Here is a 14,486-nt window from a genome sequence, read left to right as displayed (position 1 = left end):
TGGAAGGTCCTGGGTGCCTTTCAATTCCGGCCTTCAAAAGCAGAAACCTTACAATAGTTGTATGGGCAAAGGTTTTTTTGAAGTTATTTAAAACATCGAAAGCCATGGGAGCTGCTGACCTCTGGTGTTAGAATGTTGTTGGGGTGCGCACGAGGCCGCTTGTTTTGCGCTCTTGTTTCCGACAAGGTGACTACCTATTTTCAGTTCCTTAAAAATATGGAGATCTTCCGAGGATATTTTTTTCGTTGGAAGCTGCAGGTTTCGATTAGGTCTGATGTTGAAGCACTTCCGTCGAAGTTACCATGCAGCTTTCCAGTGTTACCGTCTATGCTTATTAGTGTTGACTCATTTAAAAGTTTGATTATTGTCTTGCTGCGTTCAATTTTTCCTCCGCTCAAGCCTGATTTTGTTAGCTCATCAATAACACACTCAACTTGTTCTGTGGTTAATTGCGAAGCTTCTTGGGACGATTTTTTCTTTTCGTCTTCTCTCCCTGATTCCGGCAAATCTACTGACTTTGAGCTCAATGCTGATGCGATGCTCAATTGAGCTAATGTCTCGCTTTCGCCTAGATTTTTCTTCTGTAGAATTGCTTGTTTTGTACTTTCTTCTCCGGACGGTTGTGAAATTGCGGCGGTAGTAAGTTGTTTGTAAGTGTCTACTGAAATTAGTATGAATTCGTCGGCGGCTGACTGTGTCATATTATAGACTTGAAGTATTTTTGAATCGGATCGTTAATCATTTTTAGTAGTCTGATCCCTTTGTCTGTTGACAGCAGTTTCCGCTTGCTGTTGATTTTCACACGTCTGTCACACAATATGGAAATAATTCTTTCGAAGGTTTTAAATTTATTGACTGCTTGGTTGTCAAGGTTTAGAGAAACTGTTCCTTTAATGATGTTAAATACGCAGTCAATACTGAATTTAACAAACGTCTCGGAACAGTGGAGGAGAAAAAATTTTTGCAGTAATGGTTTAAGAGTTATAAAGAGATCTAAAGTACTCAGATGTTGTGAACGATTCATCAAGTTTGATTATGTTCTGCGGTGTGCTCGAGCAATAAAAAATGGTAACGTCGCTGTTGATCTGTGAACATAAACGCAGCTTCTCATCCCATCGAGGATCTAAATCAATCAATAGGTGACCAAATGGTTTTGAGGTTGCTGATTTATATGCTGATAGTAAGAGAGAACGGCAACCCAACTTCCTCCCTAGGCAATCAATTTGAACAATGTCACGGGGGTTTTTCATCAACAGCATTTGAGTGACATTTAATTCTATTGTTTTTGCATTTTGACCTTTTTGATACAAATTGTGTTTCAAAATAATGGCGTGTTGGTTTTGATGTCTACCTGAGACAACAAGCTGAAGAAACTCTGCTTGATTGCATGCTTCATTATAAATATCATCAAAAATTAAAAGCTGCCTTTTTGTGTTTCCGCGGGACTTAAGTTGTTTCCAATTCAATCCCTGAACAAAGGTGATTTTATCACTTTTTGACCGCAGTTCATCATATAATGGCTGCCAATGCTGGTATATATACAAAATTATATCAAAACTTGGTTGAAATATTTTTTCATTTACTAATAGATCAGCAACTAACATTGATTTGCCGGAACCACTGGGTCCTACCACCATCATCAACAAATGTGGCTCGGTTGAGATTCTTTTAATCATTTTGGTTTAGGGATTATACAGCCCAAGCAAAAGGCCAAGACAGACCAGATATGAGGTTTGTTGTCACTATCATGATTAAAAACAAATAAATAAAGGATACATGATACAATTGAACCAATGAGCACAAATAAATGTATAATACAGAATACCAATGATCTTTCAACACTGCCTCCAATCTTCCAAGGGGGTCGTTCCTGATCTTCTTTGCCAAAAATAATTTTGTTTGCTAATTCGATCGAACAGTCCGGCGAATCTGCCATTATTAGTTTGTATTGCGGCCGGGCACTTTTGGTGGCTTTGACTTGTTAGCCTCTTCAGAAGCAGACAAAAAGTAGAGAGCTAATTTGGCCGCTTCGGAAATTAATTGCAGCTCATTTAAAGTCAAATCTATTTCTGTTTGAACTAGTATGAATTTTTCATTCAATTTTTTCCAACATTGTTTCCTCAATACAATACTTGAGCTGTTGGTGTTTTGTATAACTTGAATAGCAGCTAACTTTGAAATATGCAAAGTGAATAGGTTTGGATCATAAGTTGTCATATCAAAATGGCATCTTCTGGAAAGTGTCTGACAAGAGCAGTTTGAAAGCGGTCCAATGAATAATGCCGCTAATGTGACCCAATAGAAAATGGCTTGGAAAGTTTGAAATCATGTACATATAACCAGGGCCGGTTTTGTACTTTTCTTTCATAAAACCATAGGCGTCGTGAAAAATTGCATGCACTCGAAGGACTTTCGAATCTTTCAAGTATTCATGTAGTGCACTATCTCCCGGGCCTATAAGTCCACCATATGGAGCTAATTTGTCAACTGCATTGACATCTACTTGCGGATCTATGAGCATGCAAACTGCAATAAAACCATTTTTCGACTTTTCGTTTTGTGGAAACGCTCGAGAGACAAGCTTGAAATTACACAAAACTTTATTAATGTCAGCAGATTGGAACATGCGACTGATTTAAAAGGATATGAAATAGATAATGATCAAGTTATCTAATAGTTCTTATCTCGTGTTATCATGTTTTTTGTTTACTTTGGTGAGTCATTGGTTTTTTCCATAATTTCTTCATCCTCCGTTGCTGCATCCCAGCATTCCCAACATGAACATTGTGCATTTGTGAGTCCACAATGGACTTCAATAAACATTGAATGATCAGTTCGGTATAATGATCCCCAACCGGCTGCCAGAATGTCTACAAATGCCTCAATGGTGTCCTTGAATGGGGAGTCAGTGCTCTCGAGACTTTCAATTTTCGCAAATAGTCGCTTCTGGTACTCGGTTAATGTATTGATTTCGGTTCTGCGAGCTGGACTAGATCTCTCAATTTCCCACACCAAATCCATTTGCTGGCTTCGCTTTGGTATGTCTTCAACTAAAGAATCAGTGTTTCGTATGAACTCTTCGAAGATGTCTCCTCGTCTTGAAATCTCCGATACGTTGAATCGCAAGAACTGTTGATTAAATGTCTGAAAGGCGCTTTGGGGCACAAACACTCGTGCTCTGATTTCGTTGAGTACTTTGCTTTCATGTCGAATAAAGGACTTGATAGTTTTCTCCATGTGTTTAGGATTATCGTTTGAATGGACAATGATGTGCTGGTGCTCCGTGGAGATGTCATCACACCATCTGAAGGATGCACTTGGTTCAATTTGTTGGGCTCATGGTTGACGACTGCAAACTGCCAATCGGTGAATTGGTCAATCCAATGAGCTAGGCCTTTCGGTTGTCGCTGAGCGGTCAAGGTTAACTGGGCATGTTCTGTTTTACGTCTCTTGACCGATAGGGACTCAACAGTTTGCTGAGCAGGTAGTAGAATTTGGGCACTGTATATAATGAATCGAAAGCTACTCGGTGGGTTGCTCAACATTTTTGTTGTGTTGCTATTGTAAGAGAAAGGCCTGTTTTATAGGCGGGTTTTATTTGCTTTTGATAAAAAAATTATCGAAAGAAAGATAATGGGAAAATTCCAAGACCTGCTCCGTCTCAGTGGAATTTTCTCAATTTTAGTTGGAATCTGGTGGAAACTATGGGGCTTCGAAAAGTCAACCTGATTCAGTTGGGATTGCGAGCGAGGTTAACCAACTGAACCAAGTTGACTTTATTTTATGACCTTATTTTCAGTTGAAATACTCACTTTATAATGTGATAGCAACCGTAACAGGTACGAATTATATTGCGTTTGAACCTTACAGCAGTTAGTTCTGGTAGTGCAGTGGTTTAGGCATTAATCTAGAGTTGTTGAAGTGTAATTTTGACTTAGGTTCGAGACTGGATGGGAGGGATCCTAAAACTGTGCGGTAGACCCCCCCCCTTTTTCACTACTTGTAATTTATTAATTTTTTTCCTGGCTGGTTGTCTCTGGGCCTGGATTCTTCTCAATACCTTTGAAAGGTTCTGGCTGTTTCTTAATTGTCTATGCCAAGAAAATTTTTTTTTTGTGGGAATATACAAAAGAGAACCATATAAATAAACCTATCATGAAGAGAAAAGCAGTAGTTCTTCGCATGAAAGGTCTGCTGCATAGAACTTCTTTCATGTTTTGTGATGGTGGTAGTAGTAGTCGTCGCAAGATTGTCGTCAAAATTTGACTGCTCGATGGCGATATTGTTTTTCCTCTTGCGATACAACTATGGATAATTAATAGCTTCTTGGATACAATTTTATTCAGTCAGTCTGTGTAACCTGCAAATGGTTTTTTACTGTTAATTTTCCATCTTTATGCTAACTTGAAGTTCAATTTTTGTCTTAATTTGAAGCGGAGGGTGCACCTTATTCTGTCTTAAGCAATTAAAAGTGCTGCGTGTTGTTTTACTTTTGATTAGAATTATTACCATAACCGGTAGATTTAAAAGAAACACTCGTTACGCATCGAAGCTCATGCTTTTCTGTAGCGACGAGCTATTTAACTACTCATAAATTAAAACTGGATGTCCTTAACAGCATGAGAGATCAGATCCGTGCGCTTAGACTTCATTAGTTTCAGAGAGACTTCTAAAAATTTTCTCATTTGATTTCAGAGAACCTATAAAAAGAGAGCGCGAAGAGGAGACTTTGCTACGCGGCCGACTGGGAGGTGTTAAGGAAGAGCCCGAAGTGCGAGGACGATTGGGAATTATGAAACAAGAACCCGAAGAACTCCGGGGACGGTTGGGAGGTATGAAACAAGAACCCGAAGAACTCCGAGGACGGTTGGGAGGCATGAAACAGGAATCTGAAGAACTGCGGGGAAGACTAGGTGGACTGAGGCAGGAGCCAGAAGATGAGATATCTTCGGGGCTCAGCATCCGATCAGCTGCAAAGCAAATAATGGAAAATTTTGAAAGACAAAGTGAAGGAGTTTCAAGTTCTAGGCTGGAGAACAGAATTGGTCAGAGCCAACCGAGAGATTTGAGAGATCAACTCAGTCAGGATAAACGGGCAACTAATGGATCCTACTCAAATGATCGGAAAAGGAAAACTGGTGATACCAGAGATGAATTGGACGATGACATGAAAATTGTGATTCATCAGGACGTCAGGCCTGCCAAGATGCTCTATGACCGATCTGACCGCGACGTTTCCCGAGAAGAACTTATACTAATGCGCATGGAAGAAGGTCTGAATAGACGATCCCTTAGACCCAGTGATCTGCAGCGTGGCTTCGATGGTCTACCAGAACGTGATGAACTTCGCGAACGATCCAGAGCATCGTTAGGAATCCAGGACCTGATGTCAATTGGAATGTCTCGAGATTCCGTGCGTGAGTTGGAGTTAGCTCGTTTAAGAGAAGAGATCTTGACAGAACAAGGAATGCGTGATTTTGATCTTCTGGATGCTAGGGGTCGCGGACCCACAACGAGCTTAGGGAGGCGAGGATATTCCAGTAGGGACGCCTTGATAGAAGATGATTTGATGATTGCCCGCAGAGAACAAGATCGTCTGATCGAGCGCTCGTTAGCCCAACGTCAAGCTCTCGCCTTGCAAGAGGAGGAAGAAAGACAATTTGAACTTGAGCAGCAGATTAAAAAGCGGCAGTTGCTTGAGGAGCAGTTGAGAGTTCAGGAGCGTCAGCTAAAATTGCAAGAACAACGACTTAAAATGCAGGAACAACAGCAAAAGGAAGAGATGCAACAATCTAGATTGGACGTGGGCCGAAAACCGACTAAATTTGGATCCATTCTTGAGAGTAAAAGACAGTCAGCAGTAGCGGGGGGTCTGAAACCCATCAACACCGTCACCAAGCAGCCAGCCACCACTGGAAAGACGTCAAATATTGCGGGTAGATTGGGAAACCTGAACAAAACTGAGAATGTATCTGATATGAACGAGAAGAAAAAAATGACAAGAAAGAGTTCAGTGCCTGAATTCCGTCAAGCGATTGACCAGGAGTTAATGAAGCACGTGAAGCAATTGACGCCTAAGAACCACGCTGACTATAAGATCCGACTGTTGCAATTTGCACCAACTGGTACCGCGCAATCCATGAACGAAAGGTTTTCAAGCATTATTTCGGTCAGCTAAAGTTCCGTCCTTTCTAACGGATCAGAATATGTGTTATCTGGTTACCGATCAATGTACCTAAACTCAACGCTAATTTCCTTCGTGCCCGTCTCATGTTTCTCGAATGTCAAGATTATTACCTCTTATGTTTCTGTTTATCAGCAATATCTTTTTTGATTGATACCGGTGGCTTATAACTTGTTCATCGCTTGCAAGAGCGTTACACTCATAATGATTATGATGAAAAATTTGGGCTTAGAAGTATCTGTGATATTATTGTAAGTTTAAATTCACTTTCATTGGTTTTAATTTAGATTGCACGTAGCCGATACGGACTTTGTTTTTCACTTATTATCAAGCAATATTTATAGTAAATGGAAATCCGTTTGTCTTCCCGGTTTGCCTTCCCGGTAATTTTTTAAATAGATCACATGCTTTCTTATAGTCGGCGTCAGCCTCTCAGCGGCTATTACTTAGGTGCTCTCATTTTTTTACAATCCAAGAATTGGACTGTATCGGGGCTTTGTCTTGGCCGTTTTTCAATGGCTTTAATCTTGCAATACGGAATAAACAGGTAAAGCCCAATGTTCATTAAGTTTCATTCGAAACCCAAAGATGGCGTTAGAAGTCCTTCAAGCGCTTAAAGTGGTGCAGCTGCTGAGAAGGTCTTCTTTCGAAGTTAAATGTCATTTTTAGTTTTTGAATCCAAATTGATGCATTCTTTCACGTTTTTCGCCATTTTTTGTTTGATTAGTCTCGAATTGACGTTTGTCACAGTTGATAAATGTCTTTTGCAAGATATAATTACTTTTTATGCCCGTACATTTTATGAGCTGTATATTTGAGCTGCAAACATACCCACAAAAATCATACTACTATTTGCAATTTTTTAATGTTTTTTTTTAATTTTTATTTTTGTGCTCTTCCAGCCTCAGGGTCTATAAAACCTCCTCTGGTCTTTGATAATAGGTTACTGCATAGTTTCTAGTGGCTTTACTATTTTTTTTTCATGAAACGTGCAATTTTTTAGTCGGAAAGTTTGTCATTTTTTTGAGTTTTTCCAGCCTCAGGGGCCAGAAACCCCCCTAGCGTCTGATAATAGGTTACTGCGAAGTTTTCAGTTGCAATGGAATTGTTTTCAATATTTTCAGATCACCAATTTTAGCAATTTATGATAAAATTTGAATTTTTTGAAAGTTTCTTGAAAATATTTCTTTGTTCAGTTCTTCTTGCCTCCGTGGCCAAGGTAACCTCCTCTGGGGTTTGATAGTATGTTACTGCATAGTGGCTAGGGTTAATGGGGCGGTTTTCAACTTTTCAATATCACGAATTTTTGCCACTTCTTAAAATGAGGGTCCTTTTCATAGTTTAGCGATCTTAATGAGCCAGTGAAACTTTTACGGCATACAATTAGGTTACTGGATAGCCTCGAGACAATAATTTGGTTCTGAAGAAATTATCACAATTTTTAGCAACATTTAAATTGTTTTCAAGTTTTTTAAATTTTGTTCTAAATTTATGATCTTTTCGGGTCAACAAATTTTTTTTAGGTCTTGCAGAAGGGTTATTAGACAGATTTGAGAAAACGTGGTTTTTAATATCTTAATAAGAGTATCAAGAGTTTTAACAATGAGTCTTTTCGTTTAGTTTGTTTGATTATTTTGGTTTCTCAACTTTTGGCTGGCAGTTTGCAATTTATATTGGTCAGATACAGTATTTCTAAGTTTTTTATTCAATTCCCTGTATTGTTTTTCAGGACTTGGCCTGCTATAATTTTTACAATACAAAGGGTTTGGATTGTATTGGTTTGCTGTCTTTTTTAAGATTCACACATTTTTCTGATGACTTGTAGCTTTCAAAACGGGTTCAACAGATAACGCTCGGCGGGCATTAAGTTGCAGTAGAGGCCGTTAGCTGGCTCTAGTAGTCTTTGAGATGTTAAATGTGCTGAAATTGCTTGGAACGTCTAATTTTGAAGGTGAAAAGGTCACTTTTGAAGTTTTTGACCAAAAAATTGTGCTGTTTTTTATGTTCGCTTTTTTCAGATCTTTCTTAAAGGGGACTTCAATTGACATTTGCTTATGCTCTTAGTAGTCTTGTGCAAGCTAGAAATTTTTTCATAGCTTTGTTGAGGTATATGTTTTGTTAATGGAAACTTAATTACAAAAAGTGGCTGTAATTTTTGCATTTTTTTTTAAAGTGTTTAAAGTTTTTGTTATTTGAGTTTCCATTTCTCTGAGCCAGCTATAGGGCTTGAAAATAGGTTACTGGATAGTTTTTAGAGTAATTGGTTTTAACTTGTTGAAAACAGGAATTTGTGCAATTTTTTAAAATAAATATTGTGATAAAAAAGTTTTTTTTATTTGTCATTTTGAATTTTCTAGCTTGAGGGAAATATCTGGGGTTCAGTAATAGTTCGATAAGTTTTCAAAATGTATTTCTTAGTTTATCGACCTTTTTGGGACAGCGAAACTTTTTAGGCCTAAAATTGGCTTACTGGATTGGTTTTGAATATATTAATATTACGAATTTTGGCAACATTTCAGTAATATTTGCGATTGTTTTCAAATTTCTAGAAAGTTTTTGTCCTGAGTTACCAGAGTTATTCAACAGAGAATAAATGGCTTTGTATTTAGTATTATTGCAAAATTTCGGAAACTCCATAAATTTTGTATTTTTCAATTCTTTTAAAATGATTTGTCATTTTCCGAGTTTTTCTATCTTCAGTGAGCAAACCACTTCCAAGGCTTTTGCGTAGTTTAATGTGGGGTTCAGGATAAAAGGTTCAAGTGTTTTAGCCATCATTTTTTTATTTACTTTATTTGATTGTTTTAGTTGCTCTAAACTTTGGAATCCTTGCATTGCCTGTTAGGTCGGCTTGGTTCAATTGATCAGCTGGTCCGATTTCAGTAGTTCTAGTTTTGTCTAAATTCTTTGGTTTGTATTTCAGGACTTGTCCTGCTATTTCTTTTCAATTCACTTAAACTTTTTTATCCCCTTTTTATTTTGCATGTCACGATTTTCACGCTTGACATCTGACTTATCTCACTCGGTTAAAACGGTCCTAGTGAAATTAGCAAAATCAGAGGAAACGGGATAAATTGATAAAGACTGGTCATTAAATCATAGTGCATTACGTTGTCAAAGTTCATTAGAGTGGTTGCTTGCTGACATTAGTATTAAACTTAATAGCTTTCAGTTTGGAAGCTTAATTAAGTATAGTTTTTATCTTACTGAAAGTGCACACACAATTAGAACAGTTTTTGAAACTTAGGAAAAAAATCTGCCAATTTCTATATGTTCTTTTTTTTCTGTGTCGATCCCGATGTGCGTCAAGCTCGTCAACGGCGGTTCTTTTCCGGCAATCTGCCGGCTATGTTTTTAATATAAAACTCATGGGATTTCGTTTCGAAATTTTTTGATCATATTTATTGTAAAAAGAATTTTTAATATTTTCAATTAATAAAATTTAGCCGATTTTTGATAACTTAGTCAGTTTTCCCTGAAATAAATTAAAAGTTACTGAAATAACTTTAAAAAAGCTATAGTTACGGTTCAGCGAGACTGCATGGAACGCGTTCTGCGCTTCCATGTTCTAACTTAGTTGAAAGTTTGTTTTTTTGCAGCTGAATATCTATTCTGTTCTGACTTCTGAGACGTTTTGCGTCTGCTGAAGTTTTCTCAGAATCGCGTTTAATTTCTTTTTTCAAACCTCTCTGAATTCGCTGTTGAATTCAAGCATTTGTCCTTCATTTGTTTGATAAGGTAATGTACTTTTGCAAGAATTTTTACTAGAATTTTTTTTAAAGTTTTTAACAATCAAATGCCTTGAAACATGCAAAAAAGTTATTTCCCAATCACTTATCAAACTTTGTGACATTTGCCCAGAGAAAAAGATTACTTTAATCTGTATTCCAAATGTTTTCCAGGAATAATATCGTTGCATTTATCGAAATTTTATCTCGAAATACTTCACCATTGGAAATGGAATTATAAATGAAGGATGCAATTACTATTTTTTGTTCTAACAATTAGAAATATTATTTATTTCATTATCTGATATAAATTACCTTAGATATTCAAAGGTTAACTCCAACTGTCATGTCATTCTTAGAAGTTTTGTTGTTTCAAACAAATGTTTGTAACTTAGCGATGTAAACATTTGTTTCCCGTATCCCATGAGATATAGTCAAGCAAAAAAATATTTTTGTGTCTCAAGGAGTTCGTTTAAAGACGGGGCAAACGTAAAAGATTTCGTTTCTGTTTTCCTTCAACTCTTGGCGTTTTTTCTTTCATGAGGTGTTGTTTTATTGTAATCTTTTTCATTCTTATTGCATGCTCTGTGATTAATCATCAAGCATGCTGCAGATTCTTAAATTTATGAAAGAAATTCAATTGTTTTTCCGCCACTATAATCGTTTCAATTGTAATTTCTCTCCAACAATATTTGTAGCGATGATATTAGTCCTGGTTTTTCAATGCAATTTTTCGTACTAGGAAATTATGGTCTTATCGTTTTTTCGTCTGGCAATTTGACTTTGTACTCAAAAACGGGATAAATAGGTAAAATCCAGAGGGCAATTCTCTTAGATTAGTCTCTGAGGATGCGATTCACTAAAATTGATTTAGAATCGTAAATTCATGATGTTAAAGGTGGTTTTGACAGATTGACCCCTCTTCCACCTAACCCCTACCACACCACTTCCTCAGTCCACCCGTAACCGCACAAGCTCGGCCCCACCCGCGTTCAGCCCCTCCCCATGTTGACAACACACCACCCCCTCCCCCAATTAAACTAAAGCTCGGCTCCCTAAGACACATCTAGCCGCTGACAAAGCCAACTGCTCGTCTTTCGTGTCAGAGCAATTCGCCCGAAGTTAGTCGTTTCTGTCATTTTTTTCTCCAAAATCCATTGGCTAAAATAAAATAACTGGAGTTGGTTTTTAAGCTAGTATTGGCGTAGAAGTCAAGAAAAATTATAATAGCAAAATTCGAACTGATTTGGTTAAGCAGGGACAAAAACGTTTTGTTAATAGCAGCACAGCGATAGCTGGCCTTCTCTTGGTTTTTGCCCTTCTCTATTATTGGCCTTCTCTTGGTTTTTTTTTATTTCGTCGTCGCGATTTTTGTTACGAGCATATGACGTCACAACCACTTCAAATCTGCTTTTTTCTCATTCGTTCATGCAGTTTCAACTGTAGTGCGTGCGTGACGTCATTTCCCGCTCTTAGTGGAGCAAGTTTTTTTGATCATTTGCGTGATTTAATTTTAGGTCACCCTTGACTTACCTCACAAAAATGACTTCCTCACCTTGAAATTGACTTTTGTTTACTTCAATTCAAAGAGATAAGGTCAAATGGGTGTGTGTCACTCTAAATGGAGGTTATTAGAGAGCAGCTGATAGAGGCAGCGAAAACTTATACAGATTTTTAATCAAAATATAACTTATCAGCCTTCAATGAAAAGACGAATTTTTTTGGTCTGTCTTTTTTACTTTTTTTTGAGACTGCAGATATACAAAGCTATTGCGGCTATTTTATGGCAATCTGCCAGCTATGTTTTTAATGGTACTTTTTATAAGTTTTGCATTTGTATAATTTTTCGGACCTTTGAAGGCGCTGTTGAAGAACTTTGTACCAACAAATGTATGTTTCCGAAATTTTCATAAGCTATAGTGGGTCTTTCTGATTTCAATGTTTTTGAACTTTTTTTATTTAATAAAAATTTGTGTTATTCGAGTTTCTGTTATCAGTTTTTTTTTATTTTACCATTGTTATTTATTTGCTCTCCTTCAAAGTTTGAAGCAATTATTGTAAAGGTGGTTGTCCTTAGATGGTCTTTTTCCTTCGTTTTGACGTTCTCTTGGTGGCTTTGGCGATTTAAGTGGACTTCCAAATTGGTATAAACTTCAGCAACTTGTGTATTCAGCTGCTTCTACATGTTCAATTTTTACGTTGCTTTAAAAGAAAGTAGGTATATCGAAATTATGGCCTTTTATACGATTGCCTGTGAATTTTTTTACGATTTTGGAGACTTTGAATCGTTTCGGCAATTTTTTCCCCGCACAGCTTTTATTTTGGCCTTGATGTAATTATCTTGGTCAAATTTAATTGCACTCGTACCTTTTCAGCCGTCATAGTAGATTATTGAATCTAAAGAGCGACTATAATTGCCTGACTGATTCGAAAGCTTGGGGGGGGGGGGGGGGCACAAACGTAAAAAAATCCCGAAATGTTATACTAGGTCGATTGAATTGACGTGATATGCAATGTTTTACTGTGTTTCTTTTCAGAACAGACATGTCCTTATACGACGGTATTGGTCTCAATTTGGATTCAAAACAGGAAACGGGTTAGTGTACCTTTGGATATTTTCTTATCCCGTTTTCTGTTCAAATTAAATTGTCCGTGATCTAGGGTTGAAAAACAACTGATCACAACCGTTGTTCGAATGTTTTGATCTCAGACTATAGACTTCATTTTTATCAATTGATAACTTAAATTTTTGTAAAATAATAAGTGATTTTATCAATTTTGCCGATTTGAACTTTAAAGGTTGTTCTGATGCAGCGAATTTTTATTAAATACTTTTTGTATCAACTCATGTATTCAATGGGACTTATGAATTAACTTCTTTATTACATTTTTGACGTGATTTTTACGCAACTTTTTGCTGATCAAGTTAGCAGGAGAACGCTAGCAGAAGATTTCAGTTCCGGCACTTTTTACAGATGGAATTGATAGGTTTGCATGGTTTTCGCCAAGATGGCCGCTTGTGTGACGAGTTACGAAAGATCAACTGCAAGTTGGGCATTTTGCCCCAAGCAGACGGATCGGCTGTGTTCGAAATTGGGAATACGAAAGTTCTGGCTGCAGTTTATGGACCCCGGGAACCTGCGAGCAATTTACGTCACAAAGTGCCACACGATAGGGCTTTGTTGAACTGTGTGTTCAGCATGGCTACTTTTTCGACTACTGAGCGGAAGAAAAGACCCACGGGCGATAAGCGCTCGCAAAGTTTCTCAATCAATCTGAAGCAAGCATTTGATTCAGGCAACTGTTTCCATTTCTCTTTGTGAGCAAAATTTTCCGTTTTCCATAATTGCTCTCGAACGAAGTTTGACGTAATTTTTGCAATCTTTTTTGTCTGACCGTTTATGTTTTAACAACATTCTTTCGCCCTGTTGAGTTAATTGGCTTCTTTTCGCCTAATTTTTTGATATTGGCGTGATCTAACTTGCTCTGAGTCAGATTTTAAGCCTCAAATTTAATTTGCGGAAAATAGTCAAAAATGGTTCTATCTTTTTCACCTTAAATCAGTAGTGGTCTAAAATAAGCCCTAATATTACCGTTTGAAACCACTTATTGAATTTATTCAAGGCACTACCCCCCTCCACGCGACGCGCTAAAGTAAATTTTGCCTAAAGAAAAAATGCTATACACAAAGTTTATGTTAAGGGTATGTGAACAAATTAATGCGTGTTTTGCATTGATAATGTTTTGTATAGCTTAAAAAGAGATGCATGCCAGTACTCATTACTATTTTTATTTACGATTAAAGGGGTGAAAATACCAATTATGGAAAGTCAATCTAACGGGAAAAGGAAACCGTTCATGATTCAGTTCTTCAAATGCAATTATATCCAAGATCACAAATTGACCTCTATGTTCAAGTTACCCAATCAGATGGAGCAAATTACGCAGCATGTATAAACGCTGCAACCTTAGCCTTCATAGACGCTTGCATACCCATGAAGGAGTATGTATGCGCTTGTACTGCGAGCATAGTTGATGAAAAAGGAGTTTTGGATGTTTCCTACATTGAAGAGTCCCAGGGTTGTCCAGTGTTGACACTGGCGATTTTGCCCAGGAGTGAACAGATTGTGGTGACGGACATGAATGCGAGATTGCATCTGGACCATTTGCCAAAAATGCTGGATTCTGCTATGAAAGGGTGTAAAGACATTTTCAGTGTAATGGAGCAAGCTACCCGCGATCATGTTGCTTCTAAAACTTGATTTTGACTGTTTGTGTTAAATTTTTGTTAAAAAGAAAAGGTTCTATTAAACTATTTTCAACTGCTTGTAATTTAGCAATAGGACTATTAAGGCGACGATTTTCAACTACTATCAGCAGTTTGCAATAATAAAATTTTGCTGCTTTGAGTTCGGCTAAACGAATTAAGGTTGCGTTTAGTGGACAAATGTTACACGAATAAAGCTACGTTATGATGAGTGTAGTATAAAAAGCTGACAGGAACCTCAACGGGGGGGGCACTTTTTGCGGGGGGGGGGACACGACATGAAAAGTCTATAACCCGCTACCTTAAA

General features: G+C 37.5%; 3 protein-coding genes across 3 annotated transcripts in view; all 3 read left to right on the top strand.

Moving 5' to 3' along the window:
- The window catches only part of LOC142351517 (uncharacterized), a 225,337-nt gene extending 218,851 nt beyond the window's left edge, over positions 1–6,486 (top strand). Inside the window, exon 2 of the mRNA XM_075403579.1 lies at positions 4,696–6,486. Within this exon, the coding sequence (XP_075259694.1) occupies positions 4,696–6,178 (1,483 nt within the window). The 3' untranslated portion in view covers positions 6,179–6,486. The remainder of the gene's footprint in view (positions 1–4,695) is intronic.
- The window catches only part of LOC142352304 (uncharacterized), a 317,257-nt gene that overhangs the window by 291,428 nt on the left and 11,343 nt on the right, over positions 1–14,486 (top strand). The window contains exon 2 of the mRNA XM_075404836.1: positions 12,448–12,508. Within this exon, the coding sequence (XP_075260951.1) occupies positions 12,457–12,508 (52 nt within the window). The 5' untranslated portion in view covers positions 12,448–12,456. The remainder of the gene's footprint in view (positions 1–12,447; positions 12,509–14,486) is intronic.
- Positions 12,574–14,224, top strand: LOC142352266 (exosome complex component RRP41-like). Its single transcript, XM_075404755.1, has 2 exons — positions 12,574–13,209; positions 13,780–14,224. Exons 1-2 carry the CDS (start codon positions 12,888–12,890, stop codon positions 14,172–14,174), a joined length of 717 nt encoding a protein of 238 aa, XP_075260870.1. The 5' UTR covers positions 12,574–12,887; the 3' UTR covers positions 14,175–14,224.

This window comes from Convolutriloba macropyga, chromosome 13, assembly GCF_964194025.1.
Source record: "Convolutriloba macropyga chromosome 13, txConMacr16.3, whole genome shotgun sequence".
In the NCBI taxonomy this organism is placed as follows: Eukaryota; Metazoa; Xenacoelomorpha; order Acoela; family Convolutidae; genus Convolutriloba; species Convolutriloba macropyga.
Note: the sequence above shows the minus strand (reverse complement) of the source record. Positions and strands in the feature narration are given on the sequence as shown.

Coding starts and splice junctions, on each gene's coding strand:
- LOC142352266 (XM_075404755.1), top strand. CDS start 12,888: ATGGAATTGATAGGTTTGCATGGTTTTCGCCAAGATGGCCGCTTGTGT. Junction 13,210..13,779: donor GAAGCAAGCATTTGATTCAG/GCAACTGTTTCC, acceptor TTCATGATTCAG/TTCTTCAAATGCAATTATAT.